The sequence below is a fragment of the Vigna angularis genome, chromosome 11, assembly GCF_016808095.1.
Source record: "Vigna angularis cultivar LongXiaoDou No.4 chromosome 11, ASM1680809v1, whole genome shotgun sequence".
In the NCBI taxonomy this organism is placed as follows: Eukaryota; Viridiplantae; Streptophyta; class Magnoliopsida; order Fabales; family Fabaceae; genus Vigna; species Vigna angularis.
Window position 1 is genome coordinate 27265324 of NC_068980.1, and position 24159 is coordinate 27289482.

The 24159-nt window shown below is 34.0% G+C and overlaps 3 protein-coding genes and 1 long non-coding RNA gene across 4 annotated transcripts; 2 read left to right on the forward strand and 2 right to left on the reverse strand.

Moving 5' to 3' along the window:
• Positions 1–7882: 7882 nt before the first annotated feature.
• Positions 7883–13361, forward strand: LOC108334358 (glycosyltransferase-like KOBITO 1). Its single transcript, XM_017570149.2, has 11 exons — positions 7883–8407; positions 9218–9367; positions 9497–9549; positions 9932–10040; positions 10160–10294; positions 10422–10466; positions 11130–11317; positions 11400–11541; positions 12346–12392; positions 12501–12588; positions 12802–13361. The coding sequence occupies exons 1-11, from the start codon at positions 8039–8041 to the stop codon at positions 13081–13083; spliced, it is 1608 nt and encodes a 535-aa protein (XP_017425638.1). The 5' UTR covers positions 7883–8038; the 3' UTR covers positions 13084–13361.
• LOC128194704 (uncharacterized) lies at positions 11020–12881 on the reverse strand. Its single transcript, XR_008246030.1, has 2 exons — positions 12744–12881; positions 11020–11491 (listed from the first exon to the last, which is right to left on the reverse strand). It is a non-coding gene; the product is annotated as an uncharacterized LOC128194704 (long non-coding RNA).
• A 775-nt stretch (positions 13362–14136) lies between the features above and the next one.
• On the forward strand, positions 14137–17225 carry LOC108333382 (uncharacterized). Its single transcript, XM_017568817.2, has 2 exons — positions 14137–14467; positions 16782–17225. Exons 1-2 carry the CDS (start codon positions 14204–14206, stop codon positions 16938–16940), a joined length of 423 nt encoding a protein of 140 aa, XP_017424306.1. The 5' UTR covers positions 14137–14203; the 3' UTR covers positions 16941–17225.
• Positions 17226–19347: 2122 nt separating this feature from the next.
• On the reverse strand, positions 19348–21863 carry LOC108334190 (pentatricopeptide repeat-containing protein At4g20740). The gene has a single exon (XM_017569894.2). The coding sequence runs from the start codon at positions 21709–21711 to the stop codon at positions 19561–19563; it is 2151 nt and encodes a 716-aa protein (XP_017425383.2). The 5' UTR covers positions 21712–21863; the 3' UTR covers positions 19348–19560.
• Positions 21864–24159: the final 2296 nt, after the last annotated feature.

Below are 24159 nucleotides of genomic sequence, written 5' to 3' on the forward strand. Positions count from 1 at the left end.
CATACAATTTTTGTAGTGAAAATTGGAAATCTTTTAATAATATTACATAATTATCCGAAATTGTTATACTCTCAAGATATTTATTTATTTTCAAGATATTTATTGATGTGGAAGTTTGAAGAACACCTGTTAAAAAATCAACCATCTTTCCTTTACAAATAGCTGAGATACTCTAGAACAAGTTGTTGACAACTTTTACATTATTATTATAAATAAGTCATTGATATTTAAAGTAAAATCCATTATTAACACTGTTTGGTCAAATTAGACCCAATCACACATGGATCAACAAAATTATTGTACAAAAATAATCATCAAAACTAATTTCCTTCCAAATGTGCAACACCCAATATTAATTTTTGTCAACGTCTTTTCTTCTCTTGATCTAAAACTAAGCTTCGATATAACTATTAAAAATCATATAATAGAAAAATAAATTTTTCAAGCGGAAACACACCAATAATAAAAACAAAAATTTAAATAAAAACACATAAGAAATTTAATTTAGTTTGAGACATTAAAGATGAACATAGGTATCTAACAGCTGGTATATGATTATAGAAACTACTAAAGTTTAGAAGATGTAAAATAACTATAACTATGTAAGTAAAAGAAATTTCTCATTTTATTAATAAAGCGTCTTATTAAAACATTTTTTGCCAACACCCTTATTAAGGAAAAGAGATCAAATAAGAAAAGAGTACACTGAAAGTTACAGGTGTTAACTATTTACAAGCATCCAACTCAATTAAAATTTCAAATGGGTAACATTACAAGTGTTGGGTATAAGTTGTCGTGACAAATGCTTTAGCTTGTAGGCATCATTGTCAACATCTTTAACTACTTAGAAAGTTCTTTTCCAATTGGTGAAGAACCTACCATCATTTTTCCTTGCATTACTAGTCATATACCACACTAAGTTGCTCTTCTTGAACGTTTTTAGTCGTAATTTGGAATTGTACCTTATGGTTATACTAGTCATATACCACATTAAGTCGCCCTTCTTGAACGTTCTTAGTCGTAATTTGGAATTGTACCTTATGGTTATCTTCTGCTTAGTAGTCATTCATGGATTTAGGCTTTTTCACGTTTCTCAACCAATAAGTATAAGTTGGTGCTAAGACAATTCTCATTGGGCTTTTTCTCATATTGTTCTCATTGAGGTGACAGTTCTCCAATTTCCACTAGGATCATGGTATCAAAGCCATATACTAGGCTGAAATGTGTTTCTTTAGTCGACTGAGGAGTGCACCTATATACCCATAAAACTTATAATAAATCTTTCATCCACTTGCCTTTGATTGAATTTAGTCTCTTTTTCAAATCTATCAAGATGACCTTATTAGTAACTTCAGCCTGCCCATTTGAATGGTGATGCTTTTATCGAGCTTGTAATGTTCTTAATGTCAATGTTGACATAGAATTCAACTAGACTTTTATCTATAAACTGTCTACCATTATTAGTAATGATAGTATGCGGTACTTATATTGACATACTACATTTTTTCAAACAAACTCTGCACTTGTTGAGTAGTAATCATTGTTAGGGCTCCGCTTCAATCTCATTTACAATACAATAAAAAAATGGTTAACTAATAATATTGAAACATAAAATAATAAATAATTAAATTAAACTAGGTGGGTTGGTGAGTCAATCTAACTCACGACAGGTTCAATGCAAGTGAGCCATGTTCTAAGTGAGCCAGATTAAAAATTGGTCTATATAAGAAAATTTCACTTTTTCAAATTCAATCCAATCCGAACTGTGGTGGGTTAGATTGATCCACATACTCTAACCTATTTTGACAACAATTGCTAATGTTAGTTGATAAAGATATTCTTGTATGTTTTAGTTTAGGCTTAATAGCCTATTTTGTCCCCAGTTTTGCTAAATAATGTCAATTCAGTACCTCGTTTTAAAAGTGTTTGAAATTGGTTCTCACTTATTAAATTTTGCGTCAACATTGTCCCTTCCATTAAATATCACAAACGGCGTTAACATTTTCTTTCTCTCTCTTCTGTTTTTCTGTGTAATACAGCCTTTTGTGTAAGATCCATAGAAAAATATAAAAATTTTCTATTTTATTTTATTTTCTGGTTGTGATCCTAAATATTTAAGTGTAGTATGTATTGGTTTGTAGAAAGTATTGAGAAAGTGAATAAAAATTAGTTAATATTAGTTTTTATACTTAATTTTCGAAATTTATATGAAATAAGGCTTAAGTAACATTGTTTGCATTAAATTATCAATAAATTTGAAATGGTGTAGTGGTTAGTGCATATATATTGATGTTAGTGAACATGAGTTCGATTCTTATCTAGACACTTCTTAGCTTTACAATTTCCATTTGTATGATTGGTTGACATGTGTGGCCCACATGATGTAGGAAAGACACTTCTTTGTTTTTTTTTTTCTTTTCTTTCTTGTTTCTTCCATGCATAGTTAGATCTAGAAAAAATTAAAGTGAGAGTAAGTTAGAATTTTTTTGTAACTCTAGGAATGGCTGTTCACGAAGAAGGTAGTGTATTTGTTTTTTTCCTCCTTTAATAGTTTGGTATTATGTGCTTTTGCATGGGATTGGAGAGGTGGTTTTGTGAAAAAACAAAACCCGTGTCTGATATGTTTGGGTTTGTAGTGAGCAAAGAAATATTTGCAAAGACTTTGGAGGCATAGGAGGGACTCACCTTATTGTTGTTTTGTTGTGGACATTAGTTTTTTTAGTCTGAAGTTGATTGTAAAAGAGAGGAGGGGCTTTTAAATTAGCTTAATTTGTGAGTCAGAGAAAAACATTTGCTACTATTCTTACACCAAAAAAAAAAAAAAACAGAACACTAGTAAGAGAGGTGTAGAGACTTTGTTCTTCTACTCTTAGTGGAGTTTCAAAGAGGATCCAAGAAGGTGGAGTGACTTTGGGGTACATCAAGAGGAGAGAAGCTTGTGGTCATTTCATTGACATCAAAGAAAACTCTAGAAAATTTCTACAACAAGAAGTAAGGGGAGCTTGCCTTGCTTTATTTAGTTGTGATTTGGTGAATGGTGGGAATTGATATATGTTTTCTTGGGGTATAGCATGATATATGTGTTGCATGGGGTATAACTTTGATATATGTTTTCTTGGGGTATAGCATGATATATGTGTTACATGGAGTATAACTTTGATATATGTTTTCTTGGGGTATAGCTTGATATATGTTTTGCATGGGGTATAACTTTGATATATATTTTTCTTGGTTATAACTTGATATATGGGTTGCATGGGGTATAACTTTGACATATGTTTTCTTGGGGTATAGCTTGATATGTTTTGCATGAGGTATAATTTTGATATATGTTTTGCATGGGGTATACCTTTAATATGTGTTTCCTTGTTATATTTGTAATTTTTCAAGTTATGTTTTTATGGTTTCCATGTGGGGTACCTTCTTACACTCTAAATCTAGAGTGTATGAGGTGTGAAGGGGTGAGTTTTCTCTTCCTTTTAGTGGAAGAAATGAGTGAGTAAGTGGGTTAGGAAGAAGACTGAGCTTAGGAAAAACCAGGGGGTGTAAACTTGGTAATTTCAAGGGGTGCGCCAGAAATTTTGTTTTCTGGACACGGGGTATAAACTTAATAATTTCTGGGGATGCACCAGAAATTATGTTTTCTGGATAGGGGTATGAACTTGGTAATTTCAGGGGGTGCGCCAGAAAGTCTGTTTTCTGGACACGGGTATAAACTTAATAATTTCAGGGGATGCGCTAGAGACTCTGTTTTCTGGACACGGGGTATAAACTTAATAATTTCAGGGGGTGCACCAGAAATTCTGTTTTCTGGACAGGGGGTGTGAACTTAGTAATTTCAGGAGGTGCGCCAGAAATTTTAATTTCTGGACAGGGATGTGAAATTAGTAAATTTTGGGGTTAAAAAGAAAAAGTATTTTAAAATATTTTTTGAGAATTGTTGGTTATTTTTTTGTGGTCTATATTTTTGTTGGTTTTATACATGTTATTGAGAACATGTATAAGTTAGTAATCGAGTACAATTATTGTCGAGTAATACATGTTAATGAGAACATGTATCAGATTGTGATCGAGCGCGATTAATTAAGTTCGTTGGCAATCATATAGTAGATTAAGTTAATTTACTTGTTCTTTTGTAAAAAAAAAAAAAGGTGTGAGAAATTCGATACGATTATAGATTTGAAGATCAGAAATTTGAGTATCACTTTCTTCTACGTGAGAAGGTGATTGTCTCGCCCATGACTTCGGCTCGTGCTGAGTATAGTGCATTTGTACGCGTAGTACCAATGTGTTTACTCATTAGTCCTTGAGGAGTCAGGGAAGACAGGTATGAAGTTACGATGAGAGACGATTTTCATCACCGCTATTGAGAGCAGGTTGTGATGACGAAATGTGAAGAAGGATTGGTTTTCCCCAGAGGATAATCGAATGTTATTGAGAACAGGTGGTGATGACGAAAATACAAAGAAAACGACATTGAATTATGAAAGGATAGATTGTGGTGATATTTTTCGCGTCAATATATGTTATTGTGATTTTTTTTTGTATGATCTGTGTATAATATGATATTTCTGGTTGCTCACCCTTGCATGTTGTGGTTTTGGTTTCCACCTGCAATGATCGTACTTGTACGGGAGCAGATGATATTGCAGATGTTACTGGAATGGAGTAGCTCAACGAGAGTGCTGGGAAATAAAACTTGTCTGGGATTTTCTTTAAGTTGCTATTTATCCGCGTGTTTAATTTTTATCGTTGTAAAAGACAAATAGTATGTGTTTTCAATATGATGTAAGAACATATAATAAGTAATGCTTTGCTTCCGCATAAAAAAAATAAATCTGTATTTGGACGAGAATGTTTTAAACGTTTGTAGTTTGATCTATTTTAAGTAACATCTTATTAAGGGGCGTTACATTTTGTCAGTGTTTATACCATTAATTACGTGAGCCCCTCACTTAAAAGTGAGCCTTCAAAGATGGTTTAAATCGCAATGGGACCCCCTAGGAAATTTCTCTTAAAAAAATCATGTGAATCTTTGATTATTGGTTGTACCACTAAATATTTAATAAAACCTTTAAAGGAAAAATTATGCCTCTGCACACTTTTATTAAACCCCATTATTCCTTACTTACACCGTGGGTCCCATATTCAATCAATGTTTCTATGCAAATTTTCACTCTTCCCTCACCCGTATATGTTGCCTTCAGGAAGTTCTTTACCATGAATAATCTTTATTTCTTTCTCTTCCAAAATCTAGCAGCTACGCGCGTCTTTGCCTTCCAAGCCTAACTGAGAGGATGGGTTGTCTCCTGCATGCAAACTCAAAACTAGTGGTTGTTCAATGAAACCTAGTACCCCTCTATGACCATTCTCCTCTGCACCCTCTTTTAAATTCACGTTCCACCCTACCCTCTTTATTATCTGTTTTTTCTTTTTATTTAAACCACGTCTATTTCACTTTCTCCTTTCTTATAAAACTAGCCAACCCCAACCTTATTTATTTTACAAAACCCCACTATGTTCAATGAGACCTAATATGTCTGAAAGGTTGTTTTTATATAGTAAAACTAAGATATTGATAATTGTGTAAGATAAAATAGTATATTGAAAGTGTAAGATAAAATAGAAAAAATTAATATAATTATAATAAATAATATTTTATTATTAATAATAAATAATAATAAAATAATATATTATTAATAAATAATATAATTATAATAAGTTTATTGAAAGTGTAAGATAAAATTGAAAAAATTAAGGCATAAGAAAGTTCATTAAACTAATATAAGTCCATTATGAATGATTTGCACCCTATTATGTTGTTGCTATCATAATGCAACACGGGAGTATGTTGTGCCAAGGTCGATTTCTATTACCAATCCCTTTTTGGTTTCGACCATTCTTCTTTATATGAATGAAGACTGTGAGATAGAAGAAGTAGAGAAGTATGGCTGAATATGAAGGGTTGAATTTTATACTTAATAACAATAAGAAAATGACCCCAAACACCTTTGAGTTGTTTCGATCAAAAGGGTCTCTTCGTGCATCGCAAGCAAGGAAATTGGAAACAAACAGACTCGCACCCATTGATAGTGTGACAATAATCATGATGGGTACCTGGTATCTTGCTCGAGTTTTCTCTTTTCTGGGAACTTATATGCATGAATGCATGAGGGTTGGGTTGGAATATGGAGTGTTAGGGTTGAAACTTTAGTGAGTAATATGTAGGGAGTATGTAGATGTTGGGGTGTCCTTCCTATGCGATCACGTGGATAGGTGGAGAAGTTTGTTGTTCAAGTGCAAAGAAAGAAGGCTTGGTAAGTTACTACGGGAATGGTTAGGAGGAGTAGTGACTTTTGTTGGTGTGGCGTGATGAATTCTTGCATGCACAGAGATGTAAGTTCTCCTCGGTTTGGCTTGGGATGTGCATATGTAAGTGCGAGAGGAGAAGGTGAAAGAAAGGGTTGGTGGCAATGAAAGAGTGAGGTTTGCATGGAAGAAGTCGTCTCGAGGTTTTAGTTGGAGCAGAGAGAATGAGTGAGAGTAAGAATGAGAAGAGAGTGGTTGAGTATGTTGGAGAAAGAAAGAGTTTGAAGTACTGAAATGATTACATTAGTGGAATGGAGGGTGGTATGAGATGTGGTTGGGTTTTAAATTGGAATTGGGTGAAAAATTGTTACTGCATGGGAGTGTTCTTTTGTTACGTAATTATTAGATAGGGGGAGAAAGAATTTAAGAAGAATAAAAGAAAAATAAAGGGAAGAAAATAAAAGAAGAGTAGAATGATTGGTAAATAAGAAAAGAAGAATGAAGGTTGTATGAAGGAAGGTTTATACAGGGTTGTTACGAAAAAGTGGTTCTTATTTGGGTGAAATTAAAAGTGTGGATCCCACTTTGTATATAAGAAGAAGAAAAAAAATGTTTGGTTAGGTAATACTTTAGTAGGAACAATGACTGAATCATGATGTGATATTAAAAAACTGGCAATCAATTTGACGCACTAACAAAAAAAAAGAGAAAAGTTTGCTGTTATAAAGGAGTAGAAGAGAGAGAGAAAAAAGTTAACGCTGTTTGGACATATTTAACGGAATAGACGATGTTGACGCAAAATTTACCAAGTAAAGATCAAGTTCAAACACTTTTAAAAATAAAGACGAAATTGACATTATTCAGCAAAACTAGGAACAAAATAGACTATTAAACCTTTAGTTTACTACATGTGTAATCATAATTAATTTTTTTTAAAATAATTAATTGTAAATAAGTGTTATTATATATCATTATCAGTATATACTTTTGACACTAACCGACAAATATCTCTTATAATTAATTTATAACATCTAATTTTATTAAAAAAATCTTTCTTTAAAATATTAGTCACAAGAGTACATGCTAGTAGATTGGAATATGAACACAATTTCAATAAAATTAGTAATGTACAATTTAAAAATTATGAAATTATTCCTGTCTATAGTTTTGACTAATTTTTTTGAAAGGACATTTTTTTTAACTTACTGTAGATACTTAACTAAATTTAATGTAGATATTAATTGGTATTTATGGTAGATATGAATTATATAATAATAACTTAAATAAGTTATTTTATTTTATTTAATTGTTACATATTAACGTAACTAAAGATTTAAAATATATTTAATCATTTTAATTATTAATAAAGTTTAAATAAAATTAAAACTTTTATATTAAAATTACAAATTCTTTACTATACTAAAGATAAAATATATTAATACTTATATTACTTATGTATTTTAAATTTTAAACAAAATCTAAAAATTAATATAAATATGTAAAACAAAAAATAATATAAAGTTAAGAAACCAAATTTTCAATGCATTTAAATTGAAGTGATAGTGGAAGATGTTTTGACCCCATTTGTTTTGTTTTTCATATTTTTAAAAGGAAAGCTGTACACACACTTCAGACAGTTGACACCTTCCTTACAGTTAAGTCACGTTTCCTGCGTTGTGACCACCGTGTTGGGTGCGTGCCAACCACCGCATCCACCGTTACCACCACCATGCCCCTCCACAACAACCACCACCTCTACGCTTCTCTCCGTTCAACCCCTTCATCTTCTTCTTCTTCCTCCTCCTCCTCTTCCCATTCTTTCATCTCCAAGATCCTCCTCCTCCTCACTCTCCTCCCTGTCTCCTTGGCAGCCATCGCGTTCATCCTCCAATGGCGCGGCGGCGTAACCGATCCGACTACCCTCTCCTCCCCCGGTCGGTCCCACCAATACTTCCCCGGCATGGAGCCCTCTGCCCTCTCTCATCTTTCTCACTCCCAATCCCACTCTGACTGTGTCAATCTTGGCCGCGTCAATTCCCCTTCCTTCCCTTACTACCACAACTGGAAGCTCGACTTTGGAGCCTCTCTCACCCCCAAGGTTCCTTCTTTGCTCCAGTCATTCACTTCCCCCTTCATTCGTTTTTCTAATTTCTTTAGAATTAGAGGGTGTTACTATTTTCTTATTTTTGTTTATTGTGCCTGTGTTTGAACTAAATAGTAGGGATTTTCGATTTTGGCTTTCTTTATTATTGCTGGAAATGTCTGTCGGGGTTGCCTTGTTTTGTCATTGCTCTTTACTATGGCAGCTATTTGAAGCAAAAGGGTTTGCTTCATGGTGGGGATTTTTGAATTTTGGGTTTGGTGAGTTAGATCCGGGTTGAGATGGATTTGTTTAGAGTAATTTGTGCTAGTTTTGGTGTGTGAGGTGAGGTGATCGGTGTGGGGGTTTATTTGGGAATTTTATTGGTAATTGATTATGTGAAGGTTGATTCTGAGGATGCTTTTGTGTTATTGCTCTTATTTTCAAGCGATTTTATTGGTAGTAGTTGTTTATATCTTTACAGTGCTCGTTGGAATGATGATTTGAGTTGATTCCGCTGATGGGTTTGATTGCGTTTGAGTAATGCTGCGAATGAGATCTGTGTTTTTTGTTTTTTTGCTTTTATGTGATCTGAACAGTGCTGGGTGCGTTGTTTGTGAATTGAGAGATATGCTTTTATGTGATCTGAACAGTGTTATGTGAAAATATGGTTGATAAAAAAGCGTTCTTATCCTTATTTTATTGAAAGAATTTTTTTCTCATTGTTCATTTTTAGTATGAGAACTTGCTTTGCTTTATCTGTGCATATGTCTTGGGAAGTATCCGTGTTGCTATTGATTTGATCCACTTGTTCTTCTTGACGTGCAGATCTGTGTTACGACAAGTACATCTGCGGGGCTTGAGCAGATTCTACCATGGATGTTTTATCATAAAATCATTGGTGTGACAAATTTTTTCCTTTTCGTGGAGGGGAAGGCTGCTTCCCCTGAAGTAACAAATGTCCTTGAATCAATTCCTGTAAGTAGACAGACAGTATACTATCCATCTCAGGAGTCGGGATTTGATTGTTTTTTTTATATGTTTGGCCTTCCTCCTTTCTCTTCCATAATAATACTATTCTAATTTCGTTTATGTTGTTTAAACCAGGGTGTAAAGGTTATATATAGAACAAAACAGCTGGAAGAGCAACAAGCTAAGAGGTAGATAAATTTTTATCATTTTCTTACAGACTCTTATGTGTTCAGTTGAGTTTTTCAATTTACGGTTGTAATAGAATAATGTTCTTTGGAGTTTCTTGATTTGTAAATGGTGATATATGGAAGATGCTTTTAAGCATAGTAGTTTGATATTTCAGTATGTCTGTAAATGGCTTGTAATTAATCAAGTTTTCTTTTTTCTAATGATTTTTGGTCATGATCATTACTATAAAATTTTATTTCTTTTCCAAGCTCATTTTATACTGTTACTATTCTTGTTGGTATTTAATTTCTCTTTTGTCTTCAGGATACTTGTGATTCTAAATTGTAATTTTTTAAGAGATGGTTTTGTTATGCTAATTATTTATTTTGTTGGTTGCATCAGCCGTATTTGGAATGAGACCTGGCTGGCAGGTTTCTTTTATAAACCATGCAATTATGAACTTTTTGTGAAGCAATCTCTCAACATGGAGATGGCTATTGTGATGGCAAGGGTAATGCAAACTGTTTTGTTGCACTAATCCTTACTTTTCTCTTTTTTGAAAAAAAATTATGGTTTGGTTTGTAATTCAGTTCATCAACACTGTTCTGCTTGTTGAAATTGAAATATCAGGATTCTGGCATGGACTGGATTCTTCATCTTGATACAGATGAATTAATACACCCTGCCGGTGCTCGGGAATATTCTTTAAGGCAGTTGCTGCTTGATGTTCCAGCCCATGTTGACATGGTCATATTTCCTAACTATGTGAGTAGAATCTGCAGATTCTTTTTAATTGCTTGGTATTGATGTATATTTCATTGTATTGGAAAAGATTTTGCTATATTGTTTGCTTCAATTTTGTAACTAGTGCTGCCGTGATTATCCTTTTTAGGAGAGCAGTATTGAGCGAGATGATATCAAAGAACCTTTTAGTGAGGTAAGTTATGAAAGCTGTACACAGTCATTCTGATAAGTGTCTAACTTAATGCAGCGAATCTGAAATAAATATTATTTGATGGATACGATCGTATTAAGCTCATCAATAATGTTTGTGTAAATCTGTTTGCAATGCTGTTTCTTTCTTCAATTAACCATGCTAATCGTTTTTGGATTTCCAAAATTGAACAGACTAGTTCATTAAGAAAAAGTAATGGATTCTCTATATCTCTGTACAGTTGACAATCATATCGTACTGACAAAGCTGGTTTTACTTGAATTCCTTTGAGTTCAAAGTTTGAGATTATAACTCAAACTGGTGCATCTGGTCACTGTACTTTAGAGGGGATTAAAATCCTTGAAGTTTGGGATTTGTGATGGCCAGCATCTATTTATTGCTGGGCTGAGAATAATGTTGGACTTTTTTTTTTCAACTCACATTGGTGGGTTGGATATGGTTGTGAAAACTTCAGAAGCTTATTAGTCAATGAAATTGTTAACAAAAATTGTTACCAGGCACCAAGTTCAAGACATTAGACAAAAGTTAGCTAAATGAAAATTTCAAACCCGACTTTTAAGTAAATATTGGATAAGTGATCAGTACACTGCAAAAGTAAACCTAAATTATAAATTTGTAACCTCTTCTCCTGATCTGTCAAAGCAGGTATCGATGTTTAAGAAGAACTATGATCATCTTCCAAAGGATACATACTTTGGAATGTATAAAGATTCTGTACGTGGCAATCCAAACTACTTCCTGACTTATGGAAATGGAAAATCAGCTGCTCGGATACAAGATCATCTTCGGCCTAATGGTGCCCATAGATGGCATAATTATATGAAAACCCCAAAGTATGATCTTTGAATCACAAGACATGAGTGTATCCCTTGACATTTTTGTTATTTCCCTGATAGTTCTTCTCAATTATGCTAGTGAAATCAAATTGGAAGAAGCTGCTGTTTTACATTACACGTATGCTAAATTCTCAGACTTAACTTCTAGACGTGACCGCTGTGGTTGCAAACCTACAAAAGAAGATGTCAAAAGATGCTTCATGTTAGAATTTGACAGATCTGTAAGTTTCCAGATTTTATTATTTGTTGTTATTCTTTCTCCTGTTTTGTTCAGGTTTCTATTTTGTCAGAAAACAGGATTTCTTATGCCAGTATGTAGAAGTGTGTGTCAAGCTCTAAAAAGATTATGACTTGATATTAGAAATGATTTTTTTATGATAGAAAAGGTAAATCTTTTGTTGAAAGTTTATGATTGTGTATTTAAAATGTGAATCTTGATGATTAAAATAGATGGATGAGATTTGTAGGGTAATAAGAAATGATATTATATTTTTGTAGTAACTTAATAAGCAAAAAGTATAATCATCACCTAGGTATATGTCATATGTATAAGCTATTCACTAGCTATTAATATCCATTCTATAGTGCTTGAGCTTGACTTATTTGAATAATGGAGCAGTTTTAACTTTGTTAGTTTAGCTTATTAAACAAGACGATTGAGCACTTAACAAGCCGGAGTTCGATAATCCACAAATAGTTCGACTCATTTATACTCCTATTGGTATTTAGTAAAGCTTGGACTTAAGTTCTGTTATTAGTGAATTTTGGTAGAGTATCTGTTTTCTAGTCTGGAAAATGTGACACTTGTGTAATTGTAAGGTCGATGCATTGTGATCTGGTGGTCACAGGTTAAAGTATCACAAATAGCCTCCCTGCATTTGGGATAATGCTTCCTAGGGCTGACCCTCATTAGATTCAACAACGGAGGAACCTATTGCAGTGAACTGCCTTTTATACTTTTTGGTGTTGTAATGTTAAGTTGTATGTGAACACTCATTCATCCTAATACACCTTATCAATTTCAGGCATTTATCATTGCCTCAACTGCAACTGAAGATGAAATGCAGAAGTGGTATGCTGGCTTCAGCTCTTCCTATTTTTATATGTGCTTATCTATCCCATGTTTTAACCACTGTTATTGATCTTCAAAAAACATTTGGGTCTTTGCTTGTTGATCCAGGTATAATGAGCATGTTGTGTGGGGTGATAAAGACCTAAAGCTAAGACTTTTGAGGAAGGGAGTATTGACTCGCATATATTCTCCCATGGTAAGTGATAAGAAGCATTACGGGTGTAGTGTTAGGGAAGATAAAGAAGGTTAATGGTAGTGAACATTAAATATTCTTGCAATACGTTGACCCAAAACCCTATCTTAAGGTTAACATAACCTATTTAAAAATTTTCAAACAGTTAAAGGACTTACAAAGTAATTCAACTTCTTTTTACGCTCCAAACTCATTTCCTCATGCACTGGTCTTCAGGTCATAATCCAAAGTTTAAGGGAATCTGGAGTCTTCAGTTCTGTCATAGCATCAGCTCCATCCCTTTCCAAAGAAAATTTTCTGCTGTCAATTGATAGCAGTAATTCATCAAGAACCGCTGGCTCTGTAACCCTCTCCTCTAGAAAGGCTGGAAGAACCAAAGAATCTCAAGCAGCTACAAGGAAAGTTTTGTCTATTGAATCTGCTGCATTTCATGAAGTGGCTGTGCCACCACTGTCTCCCCCTGGAGTAGATGACAATGATCTAATTTCACACAATTGATCTCTCTTTAAGCACCCTTCCATTCAAGTATCATTACTATCCTTCCTTTCAACGCCATACTGAAAGAATCTGCAGGGGAAGGAAGAACAACTTGGTTGGTTTTTCTGATTATCCGAGCTTTGAATATTTGTGGTGTTTGTTGCTGCTGTCCAAATGCCGATTGTTGAGTGTTGTCAGTGAAGTGGATGGCCCTTGATGAAAACAGTTAGATACCTTATTCAGTCAATTTTTTGTATAGAAACCTGAATGCCATTAATATGAATTATTTTTTATGCCTTTTTTTAAGTCCAGATACTAAGATTGAGACTAGGATATTCGAATGACATTTCACTTGTATTAACTATTATTCATTGTATTATACGTCTTTTATGCTACACAACGATTTCAAAGCATGTGAACTTCTCTGCCAACCATTTCAAAAAGAATATCTTATTTCAGTTTGTTTATTTGCAACTATTTCATTTTCTCTATAGTACAATTAATAAATTAAATCAAATCGATTTTAAAAAGAAAAAAAAGTATGAGTTTATCAAATTAGTTCTCTATAAACGGTATGGTGAACGAAACTAGTATCGTGTGTATATATATATGTCTATATATATATATATACATAATTTTATTTTGGCGATCTCTTTATTTAAAATATTATTAATTTTGATAAATATAAAAAATAGTAATTATGCTTTTCATTGTTCCTTTTTGTTTAAATTTAATTCAGTCTTTTATTTTAAAGAATTATTAATTTAGTTATTTATGTTCTAAATTTAATTAAATTTGATCTTCCATTAATTTATGGACTCTATTCACATAATTAATAAAGTGTTAGTAATACATAATAATTAAAAAACTCTTTGTGAAGAAAATTAATATTTTATAGCTACAAAATATGAATTTATTTTAAATTGAGTTCTATTCCAATAAACCCAATGTTAGTATAGTAAATGCTCGTATCATTGAATGATAATAACTTCAAAAATTGAAACAATATTTGTCAAATTTAAAAGCTCAATTAACATATTTCCATATATAAAAGGGTCTCTTTCAATCAAGATAAAAGGAAAAAAGAGATGAACGTGAAGATAATATAATACCGAAGAGGAACAGAAGCATCGTCATATCCATGGCGACTTTCTTCAGCGTCTCCAATCCAATCTCTCAACCCTCCTCATTCGCTTCTTTCAGTGCCGCGCCCTTCTTCAACACTCCGCCGCTTCGCATCCACGCCGGCAGCCGGAAACGGAGAAGCACGGCGGTGGTCGCTCGTGCGGGCCCCAACACCAAGAGCATCCTCTTTGCAATCGCGCTCCCTTCCTCTCTCCTCGCCGTCACCATTTTCTCTGCACTTCGAATGGGCGATAAGCTCGACCAAGACTGGCGCGAGGAGGTAACCTTTCTTAACTTGCATTTGGATAAGATTTCTAGAAAATATTAAAATCAATATTTATAACACGTGTTAACATCTCTTATTCCAATATTTTAATTTTTTATTAACAATTAATAATATTTTAATATTATTAATGGACTTGCTTAGTTTTGAAAAACTAAAGAATTAAGTGTGAATTACATTTTTGTAGAAATAAAAAATTGTAGAAGTATCGTTAATTTAAGTTTAAATTTATTTATGGATTGAAATGGAATAATCTTTGTGGAGAATTTAAAACTTTCAATTACTTCTTTCTACACAAACGACTTTCGAAGTATGAATTAAAAGTATGAATTGTGTAATTGTTGTAAGTGAAATCATGAAGCTGGAATAAAGGGTTTCTTAGTAATGTGAGTTTTATGTGCTATTAGTAGAATGTTGTGCAATGTCGTCCACGTGTTTGACGAAATTCCCCGTCTAGCATCTAGTTTAATGGGCATGGAATTAGCAGTGCTGTTTCTTTTAGCAAGACGAAATTCCCCAAATTTTAAAAGCTTTCTTGATATAATAGTAAAAGCAAAGAAATAATTCCAGGAAGGCAAAATAAAAGCAGTTTATGAAATCTTTTCATTCTTCACCTGCAAAGATGACTATTTCTTAGAAAATAAGGTAAAGTTGTTTATAAACTCTTTCATTCTTTACCTACTAAGACGACTTTAACTGTGAGATTCGTGCGAGCCAAAAAAAACAGACAGTAATGTTGTTTTTCTGTTCTTAGAGTGTGGTTCTCTTGAGATGGAAAGAATGATATCCTTGGAAAGTTGAGTTTGTACCTCCAACGATCGGTCGCTGAGTTGTGGATGAAAATCGACGAGAGATTCACTTATGAAAGATTTTCCAATACTAAAAGTTAGTAAGATTTTTGAGAAATTATAAAATGTATGGGTATAGAAGTGAATAAGAGAATTAAGTGAATACTCTATGCATGGTTAATTTGTATTTATAGGCTTTTGCGTCCTTGGATTGGTTACCGAGTACTTGAAGTTTGTTACATTATCTTAATATCTTGAGTTAAGGTAGGTACATAAATCCTCCAAGGTCATAAGTCATGAATGAGGTGCAAGTGGACGATTTGGTGAATAAATGAGTTTCAATTTGAGAAATTGATTCCGAGGTTGTATTTTCAGAACCATCGTTTGAGATTGAAGCTTTGCGACCTTTTATAAGATTGAGTTTTATTCCGCTTTACTAATCTCATGTTATTTAAAAGTCGAGACCATGTCCAATTTAAATACATCTTCCTTTTTAACTCTCCAAATTTCAAAATAGACAATTATTCAAATGCGGTGATTGATGTTAACAATATTTTCTAAACATATTTGAGATTAGAACATTATTACCATGATGATAAATATACCTTCACTTAACATTCCAAGGCGCCTTTCGAACGATCACCATGATGTTGGTGTAAAATATTTATCAACTTTATTGATGATTAATCTTTGTTGAAGAACTTGACTAACTATTTCTTATAAATAATCATGTTATTTCCAACTACAAGACTCAAATTTAAAATTTTATTGAAGGGATTCAGGCCTAGTTTCAGTCAAATTAACGAGATGAATCTACAATAATAAGGGTGTGGTACTAAGTAATGTAAGAGAAATTAATTCATAAATAAATAGTATTATTATATTTCACGGCAGAAAATGAATTATCGTAGGAGTATTAATAACTCTTTTTCATTAAATTATAAGATACTAGTTCGTATGCTTCATATAATAATATAGAAATGAATTCGTGCTGCACAATAGGATTGTTTGTTGGAATTACAAAGTTTGGTTGTTTGGTTTTTTCTTGTTTGGTGAGCTTATATAGCCTCAGATTCTGCTTCTGTTAGAGTGTATTAATTGCTGTTAATGGCGCGACACTCAAGTGAGAGAATTTCTTAGTTAGACAGAGTCAAATGACAGTTGACAAGTGTAATTATGTATATGCATTCCTTGAACATCAGTTTGCTTGCTAGGATGGCCTATGCAACCTTGCTCATCTCAACGTGATATGTTCTTAGTTTAGCACGAAGTCTTTGCTTGCACCTTGAAGGACATTGATATATGAGATTCTATTTGCCAATCCAATAAAGTATACAAAAACTGCTTGTTACTTTACTCACTTTTTTAAGTTTCTAACCTATCTAGTGTGTGGAATTGAAGACCAATTTTTTAGTTTTCTGTCTTTGATAAATCGTATGCGGAACTGGAGATAGGAAATTGATATTAGGGGTTAAAAAGGGTTATTATTATACTTGATTTGTTGACATCTTTCACAATATCAGATGGCAAAAATGGAAGCTGCAAAGGAACTTGATGAATATGACGACAGCGATGATGGAAGTCAAGATGACAGTATGGAAACTTACGTGCAAGAAGAACCTGCCCTGAAAGAAGAACCTACCCTTCCACATACCCGCAACAGACCCAAAAGGGAAGCTTAATTTTCATTGTTTATAAATACATATTTTTATGTAGGATGATCTTGCTGCAGTAGATAGATCAACAATCTTTCAAATGTAGAGGGAGTGGGGAGGTGCCTTTATTTTGAAAATAACAATAAAAAGGTATGCTAAAAACATTACGTTTCGTAGTTTTCACACTTGAACATGTAAGCGCAGAAAAATAGCTGTTTCATTCTTGATCTTAGCAAAGACTATGAGCAACCGCAAATCCCTTTGTAGTTATTCCCCAAAAAATATATTATCTCACAATTTTTTTGTCACGAACCTTAAGTCGTATTGAATTGTCAGCTACATTGTGCCAGTTCTTGTTTGTTACAAGTGGATGACTACGAGTTTCTCATTGTCTTTACTCCTAAATTAATCATCGTTTATTTAATTTAAATTTAATTATGACTTGAAATAAATGGATGAATTTGGTTAACCCTATCGTGTAATGCGGTAAATAAATATATATGACTTATTTTGGTTTATAAACTCTGTTTATCAGCTTAGGGAACCTTAACGCTAGTTTAGGTGTTTTTCTGCATCAAAGATCATGCTATAATTCTGAAAATTATGTTCGAAAGGTTTGTCTGGCATTCTGTTTTTTCTTTAAATCAAATGTTTATTTTCTTAACAAGATTTGTTATGCCTTAATTACCAAATCATATTTGTCATTGTAATTTAACTATTGTACATGATATCATATTAACATTGTTAAATTAAATACAAATTTCAGTTGTTAAATGTTTTTTTTAAACGTGAGCATTTGTTTTACCAGCGTGAGAAAAGCATGTCATACTAGATTTATTGTAGATTTTAATAAATCAATGTTTGGTCTAAAAAATCCTTGTTATATCCAACAATCATGTTTCCTAGGAATTATTTTTTCTTAAAATGTCATAAATATGTCTGTCTACTGACTGACCTTTCTTCGATCTCAGTCAACTTTTTGGGTTCAAAGGAAGCGAGACTCAAATCTTTTATATTTCAATACCGTTAAAATTCCATTTCAAGGTACCAAAGTATAAATGATCACAAACCCTAACCTAGGAGATGGGCAAGCTAAAACCAAATTAAAATTCCTCGTTGTAATCATAATCAGGATATTTCCCAAAACTCATTGCTGTGTTAATCTTATGGACACCAATGAGTTATGAACGACTCATTTGATTTTCCTTGCTTCTCAATGATTAATAAATTTGACATGCAACTTTGTAAGGCAAACTTCATCCCAATTAAGGTTGGTATAATTTGGGTCATCTCATTCTGCAATATTCTTTAGCGTGAAGAACAATTAATCAATGCAGACAACACAAAGAAACTCTGGAACAAGGTAAATGTAAAGGTGTCTTTATTACTCTAATTGCTTGCAGTATTCACCACAACCATGTCTTTATCCGAGTTATTTTGAAGCAGCTAAAGAAATGGTCAGTAGTTGTTGCTCATCTATTCATCTATTCGTAAAATCCTATCCACCAGATGCTTTTGGAATAAGCTGCCAAATGGGTTAATGCATAGTTCTACAGACTTAAACAAACATGCCATTTATTTGCATGTACTAAAAGATTACACTCAATTAAGGTAAAAGAAAAATTATCAAGTTAAGATTTTTATAGTCAACAATTCAACCCAATAGTGAACAATACCTGTCCTACTTCTGCGTGAACTGATACAAAATTAGAGAAGGCTCTTTCCGAGTAGGAGTGACTCCAGAAATATAAGAGAAAGCAATGAGTTTTCTATTCACTGTATATTCTGCATTCATCATATTTGTAATCATTACATCACTACATTTTTTGGATCATGAGCCATGTTAGCCTATAATCTAACTATAAGCATAACAGATTCCTCTCAACAGAATTGGATAACAATAATACTAATACAGAAATTCCAATGCTTTTACTTGGTGACTACGTAAAAATAGGCTGCCCCAATTAATATTTCCTGTAATCCTTCCACAACATAGGCTGCTTCTTCACTCGTTGCAGCCTTGCTAACTTGGGCACAAAAACAATTGTAAGCCCATTCCTGTCCTTTCTCGGCCCATTCCTTCCAGACCTGGACCACTTCCTTTGATGCTGTCGTATCAAGAGTAAAAGGCTAATCCTCTAAATCATCTCAGCACCTGAAAAATGGACTTGAATGGCAGCTAAAAGGCCTTTTATTCAATTTAAATGAGGGGCCTACGATCTGATGAGAGGATGGAGAAAGGTATATCAAATTTGAGCATGCATAAATTCTTGTATCATTAAATATCTATATATTCCATTCTTCATTCCAAGATGGATTTATGGAAAGAACACAAACAATTGATATTCAGAATTCATGTAGCATGTAAGAGCTTAAGCTATGATTTGATGTCAGTTAAGCTTTCTGGAGCGACTTTGCTTTTAAGGATGCCATCTTTGCAACCGGCAATTTATGATCTTTATAATACAACTGTCCAATGCTAAAGATATGCAAGCATCTCCGTCCAGCAATCTGTGTTTCGTGCCACGAAATTGAATATCAAAGCTAACCATATCCAGATAAAAACAACTGTCGGTCCTCCGAAATGCTTTTTCTGAATTCAACATGTTTTAAAAAAATGAGAACAATCAGTCCCCATTACTATTTTTCAACCTGGCAACAGCTTACAGCCCTTTGCTTTCAATTTTGATTCGAGACCAAAGAACTTCAAGCTTGATAGTACTAAGTCTGCTGTCTTTCTCTTCATATGATCGATTAGTAATTCATCATACACAATTGTATCAGATTCTGTCAAGTAGTTGCGCTCCCTCAAGTTTGAGAAAACCTTCCTAGCCTCTTCAATCGTTCCATGCTTACACATGCCAGAGATGACTGCAGAATATATTACATTGTCTAAAGAGCAACCTTGTTCCATCATCTCATTTAGTACATCAATCACCTTCTCGGCATCATTTGATTTACATGCATGAATAACTGTAAGACTATACTTAAACTCCGTTGGTCCATCACTAACACTGCCTAAGCAATCACGAACAAGCATCATGGCTTCGTCGATCTCTCCAATTTTGCAAAGCCCTTTGGTAAGGCTCCTATAAGCTGCAACAGAAGGAATGCAAGACATCTCAATGATCTTATTATGACATACACATGCCTCTTGAATTTCACCAAGATCGACAAGGCATAAAATCACAATACTATATGTGATCGAGTCAGGTTCCATGCCCAAGCCTTTCATTTCATCAAATAGAGATAATGCTTTCTTCACCTCACCAGTCTTGTAAAGAGAATCCATAAGAATATTGTATATTTCAACACTCACATGACCTTTTTCTTTCAAGTGAGCAAATGCCTCAACAGCCATTATCGGTCCGTTCTTCTCCACCAAAAGGGAGAAGAATTTGGAGAGATCAGCAACAACCGGAAAACCCAATTTCTCCATCTGCTCAAGCAACTTGGAAAACTCTTCCATCCTATTTACTTCAGCATAAGCTACCAACAGCGGTTTCACAGTTAAGAAGTCTGGCTCAAGCCCCTCCCGAACAGTCACCTGGAAAAGCTTGTAAGCCTTCTGCAGCTTCTTCAAATTACACAAACCTTCAATAAGGCAATTATAAATCTCCAAATCAGCAGTATACCCTGAGCTCACCAAATCCTTCAACAGATCAAAAGCCAATCCAACCTTACCCGCAGCTACAAAAGCCTCAACCAGCTTTCCATATATCACCCTATCCACCAAAATACCCTTACTCTTCATCTCCTTGAACAACTCATACCCCTCCTGAACCTTACCCCCTTTAGCCAGCCCCACAATCATAGTAGCATAAGCCTTGGGATCCATCACCACTCCATCCCTCTTCATCTCCTCCCAAACCCTCAAACAGGCATCCAGATCCCCCGCCCGAACCAGAATCCGAACCAGCGCCGTATACGCAAACACGTCGGGCTTACACAACCTCTCCCTCATTCTCCCCAGAACCTCCAACATCTCATCAATCCTCCCACCCTTACACAGCCCCTTCACCAAAACCATGAAAGTCACACTCTCCTCAACCAACCCATCCTCCTTGAAATCATCATAAACCGACAAGCCCAGATCCAAATGGCCAGTCCTGAACAACGCATCCATGACCCTGTTGTACAAAAACACCCTCGGCTTCACCCCAAACTTGTTCCGCATTTTGTCATACACGTGGTAGACCCTAAGCCCTCGGTTGGCGTCAGAGTGCATCCTGATCAAAATCTCGAACTGCTTCTCGCTGGGGGGCCTCCCCTGCGAGTCCATCAGTTCGGGGAGGTGGTCCGCCGCGCGGAACTGGTGGCCGCGGTTCAAGCAGTAGGCGAGGGCATTGTAGGAGGCGAAATTGTGATGGTACCCTTTCTGGCTGTTCGCCCAGTGGAAGAACTTGGAGGCCAGAGCGTGGTTTGTTTGAACCTTTAGCACCTCCGCGACCAAGTTTGGGGGCACTCTGCGGAGCTTCTTGAGCTCTGCAACGACGTTGGGGCACCACTTGTTGTCGTTTTTGCGGAAGGCGTCAACGATGAAACGGGCGATCGGAGAGAGGCGGATGGTGCGGGAGGGAGAAGAGGAGGGAGGAGAAGGGTTGGAGAGGAAATGAGGGTCCCAGTCTTTGATGTTGAAAGGTGTAGGTTTGTGCTTGGATGTGGAAGAGGGGTTTATGGTTTGGCGGTTGGAGAAGAGGCCACCGCGGACGGTGGGGCGATTCTGGGAGGGTTTCCGGTGGCCGTAGAAGAAGTAGAACTTGTTGGGTTTGATTGGTTGAGGAACCTGTGGAGGCATTTTCAGGATTTCAATATTCTTCTTCTTCTTCTTCTTCTTCAAACTCACTTTTCACATCTCTGCTCCTTGGTTCAGTCTTCTTGATAGAATGGCAATGGATTCGTCTACGTTAGTTATGTCCCTTCTATCATTTTTCATCCTAAAAACCTTTTTTCCTCTTTTTCTCTCCCCCTAATATAAATATGAAGTTAAGTAAATTACATTAATTCTCTTATTTATTTTTTAAATCAAAGGTTTTAGACGATTATTTATTTTTACAAAGAATGTTAAATATTTTATAATGAAATATAGGTTTAAATAATCTCTTAATTTTCGTATTTGTTTGAAAATCTTAATTTTTGAACTTCAAATTTTGAATAGTCTAAATTAAGTTTTTATTATTAGAAATATGATTTAAATTGGTCTTTTTCATTAGTAATATATTAATGATATTAATTCATGTGTCACCTGTTAGAAATATAGACACTGTGACATAAAATTGATATACATATCACTCCTGCATTGTTATTGTTATTTTGTCTCAAAGCCTTATTTTTTTTTAATAGAAACAATTTTATTATTTTTTAAATTAAGATGAAATTTAACTTTTATATAAATATTATAATGAGACTTTTATTATTATTTTTAACAAATATTAAGTTTATTAAAATTTATATTTTATATTAAACTTTTTTTAATTCTTTTAAATCTTTATATATCAATAATTATATATCGTATGTGACGTGTAGGACTCTTCATTCAATTCTATTTATGTAACCTTCTATTTTAATAATTTTAACACTACTACATATTCAATAAATAAGAACAATTAATTTAAAGAAAACATATAAAGTGTTATTACAATTATTTAAATTTGGCGATAACACCAAACTTTTTATACAATGAGTTTTTAAAACTAAGAGTACTTGTACATAGATTGATTGTTTTAATTGTTTTAAGATAGTTTTTCAAAACTCCAAATATACATAAGAATTCATCTTTGTGTCTATACATCAATTCTTTCACCGCCTAACAATTGCTCCATTGAAACATTATCCTCTATTCACACCAATCAAGTGATCATTGCAAAAAGAAAACACAAGCAAACATACAAACATAACCGAAGGATAAACTAATTTTACCAAAGAAATAAACATACATTTTAGATCAATAATATGACAATTACACTCTTAAATCAAGTAAAATATAAGCATACACATAAACTTTATATTTGACTATCTGGATACATGTATTGATGTTGAACTCTTGCGAGTTCTGCATTTGTAGTGGTGAAACAACTTGTCCACCCAAACTACCACACAAGGTTAATCTGTCTACCACTTATGACCAAGGAATTTAACCATAGACTAAGACCTTCTGCTACTCCTCACCACATAACTCACTCTTCTCTACTTAAGATTAGTTAGTTATTAGAGTGTCAGGATAACCCCCAAAGCGTAATCCCTAAATCAATACATACACTACTTGAAACAACCACAAGAAATCCTCCTTGAAATTATTTTCATATATCCTTTAACCATACATACAACCATGTTCATTAACAATACAATGTACATAATTTCCACACAGGTAAGCATTTAATTTATATAAATCAGTTAAAACTCAAATCAGTTTAAAACTCAAACCAGAATAAGAAAATACATAAAACAACACATGACTTGAAATAGAGCGCCCAATGAGTCATGTCACTCGCCTAGCGAATTAAGGAGAAAAGAGGTTCAAACATGTAGTAGAGAAGTGACGCTCAATGTCACTCAATACCGCTCAACACTTAGCAAATAGAGAACCCATTGTCTTAGTAGCTCTCAACGACCCAAAGTGCCCCTTAGCGCCCAGAACACAAAGAGCTCACTATCTTTGCAACGCTCAATGCCCTGAAGTCCAATGACTCTCTGACTTTGTAGAGCTCAGCGCCACTCTAGGCCCCTCAACGCCACACCAAAAACCAACAACTCTAAATCTTGATTTGTGTGTACTATAGCATTATTCAAATGACCAAATTGGTGTCATTATCCTTGTGATTGTTTGAAAAACATGTTTAAACATTGGATATCAATTTGCTTATTTAGTCAATGACTCAGTCCATTATATCAAATCAACACTTTACCACAACCCAAATAGCAAATAAGCATCCTAAAGACCCAATTTCGGTAAACTAAGTGGCTAACCAAGTGCTAAATGAAACAAAAACAAACTCATAACATCAAGTTCATTCAATAAACCATCTCCATTCTACATCAAGAATTCACAATACCAAATCATCAATTTAACATGGCACACAATCTACTACCATATAATTCAAAACAGATTTTATTAATTATTCCATGCAATTACCACATAAAAACTCAGGTTATCAAGCTACTAAAAATGTAGAAATAAGGTATTTAGCTTCCTTTATGTGTTAGAAACTCAAACAACCTTAAAGAACTCAAAAACAACTCCCACATA

Bases quoted from the DNA above. Each gene is read 5' to 3' on its own strand.
- LOC108333382 (XM_017568817.2), top strand. From the start codon at position 14,204: ATGGCGACTTTCTTCAGCGTCTCCAATCCAATCTCTCAACCCTCCTCA. The intron at 14,468-16,781 runs GTAACCTTTCTT...TCACAATATCAG, and splicing joins ACCAAGACTGGCGCGAGGAG to ATGGCAAAAATGGAAGCTGC.
- LOC108334358 (XM_017570149.2), top strand. From the start codon at position 8,039: ATGCCCCTCCACAACAACCACCACCTCTACGCTTCTCTCCGTTCAACC. The intron at 12,393-12,500 runs GTATGCTGGCTT...TTGTTGATCCAG, and splicing joins GAAGATGAAATGCAGAAGTG to GTATAATGAGCATGTTGTGT. The intron at 12,589-12,801 runs GTAAGTGATAAG...ACTGGTCTTCAG, and splicing joins CTCGCATATATTCTCCCATG to GTCATAATCCAAAGTTTAAG.
- LOC108334190 (XM_017569894.2), bottom strand. From the start codon at position 21,711: ATGCCTCCACAGGTTCCTCAACCAATCAAACCCAACAAGTTCTACTTC.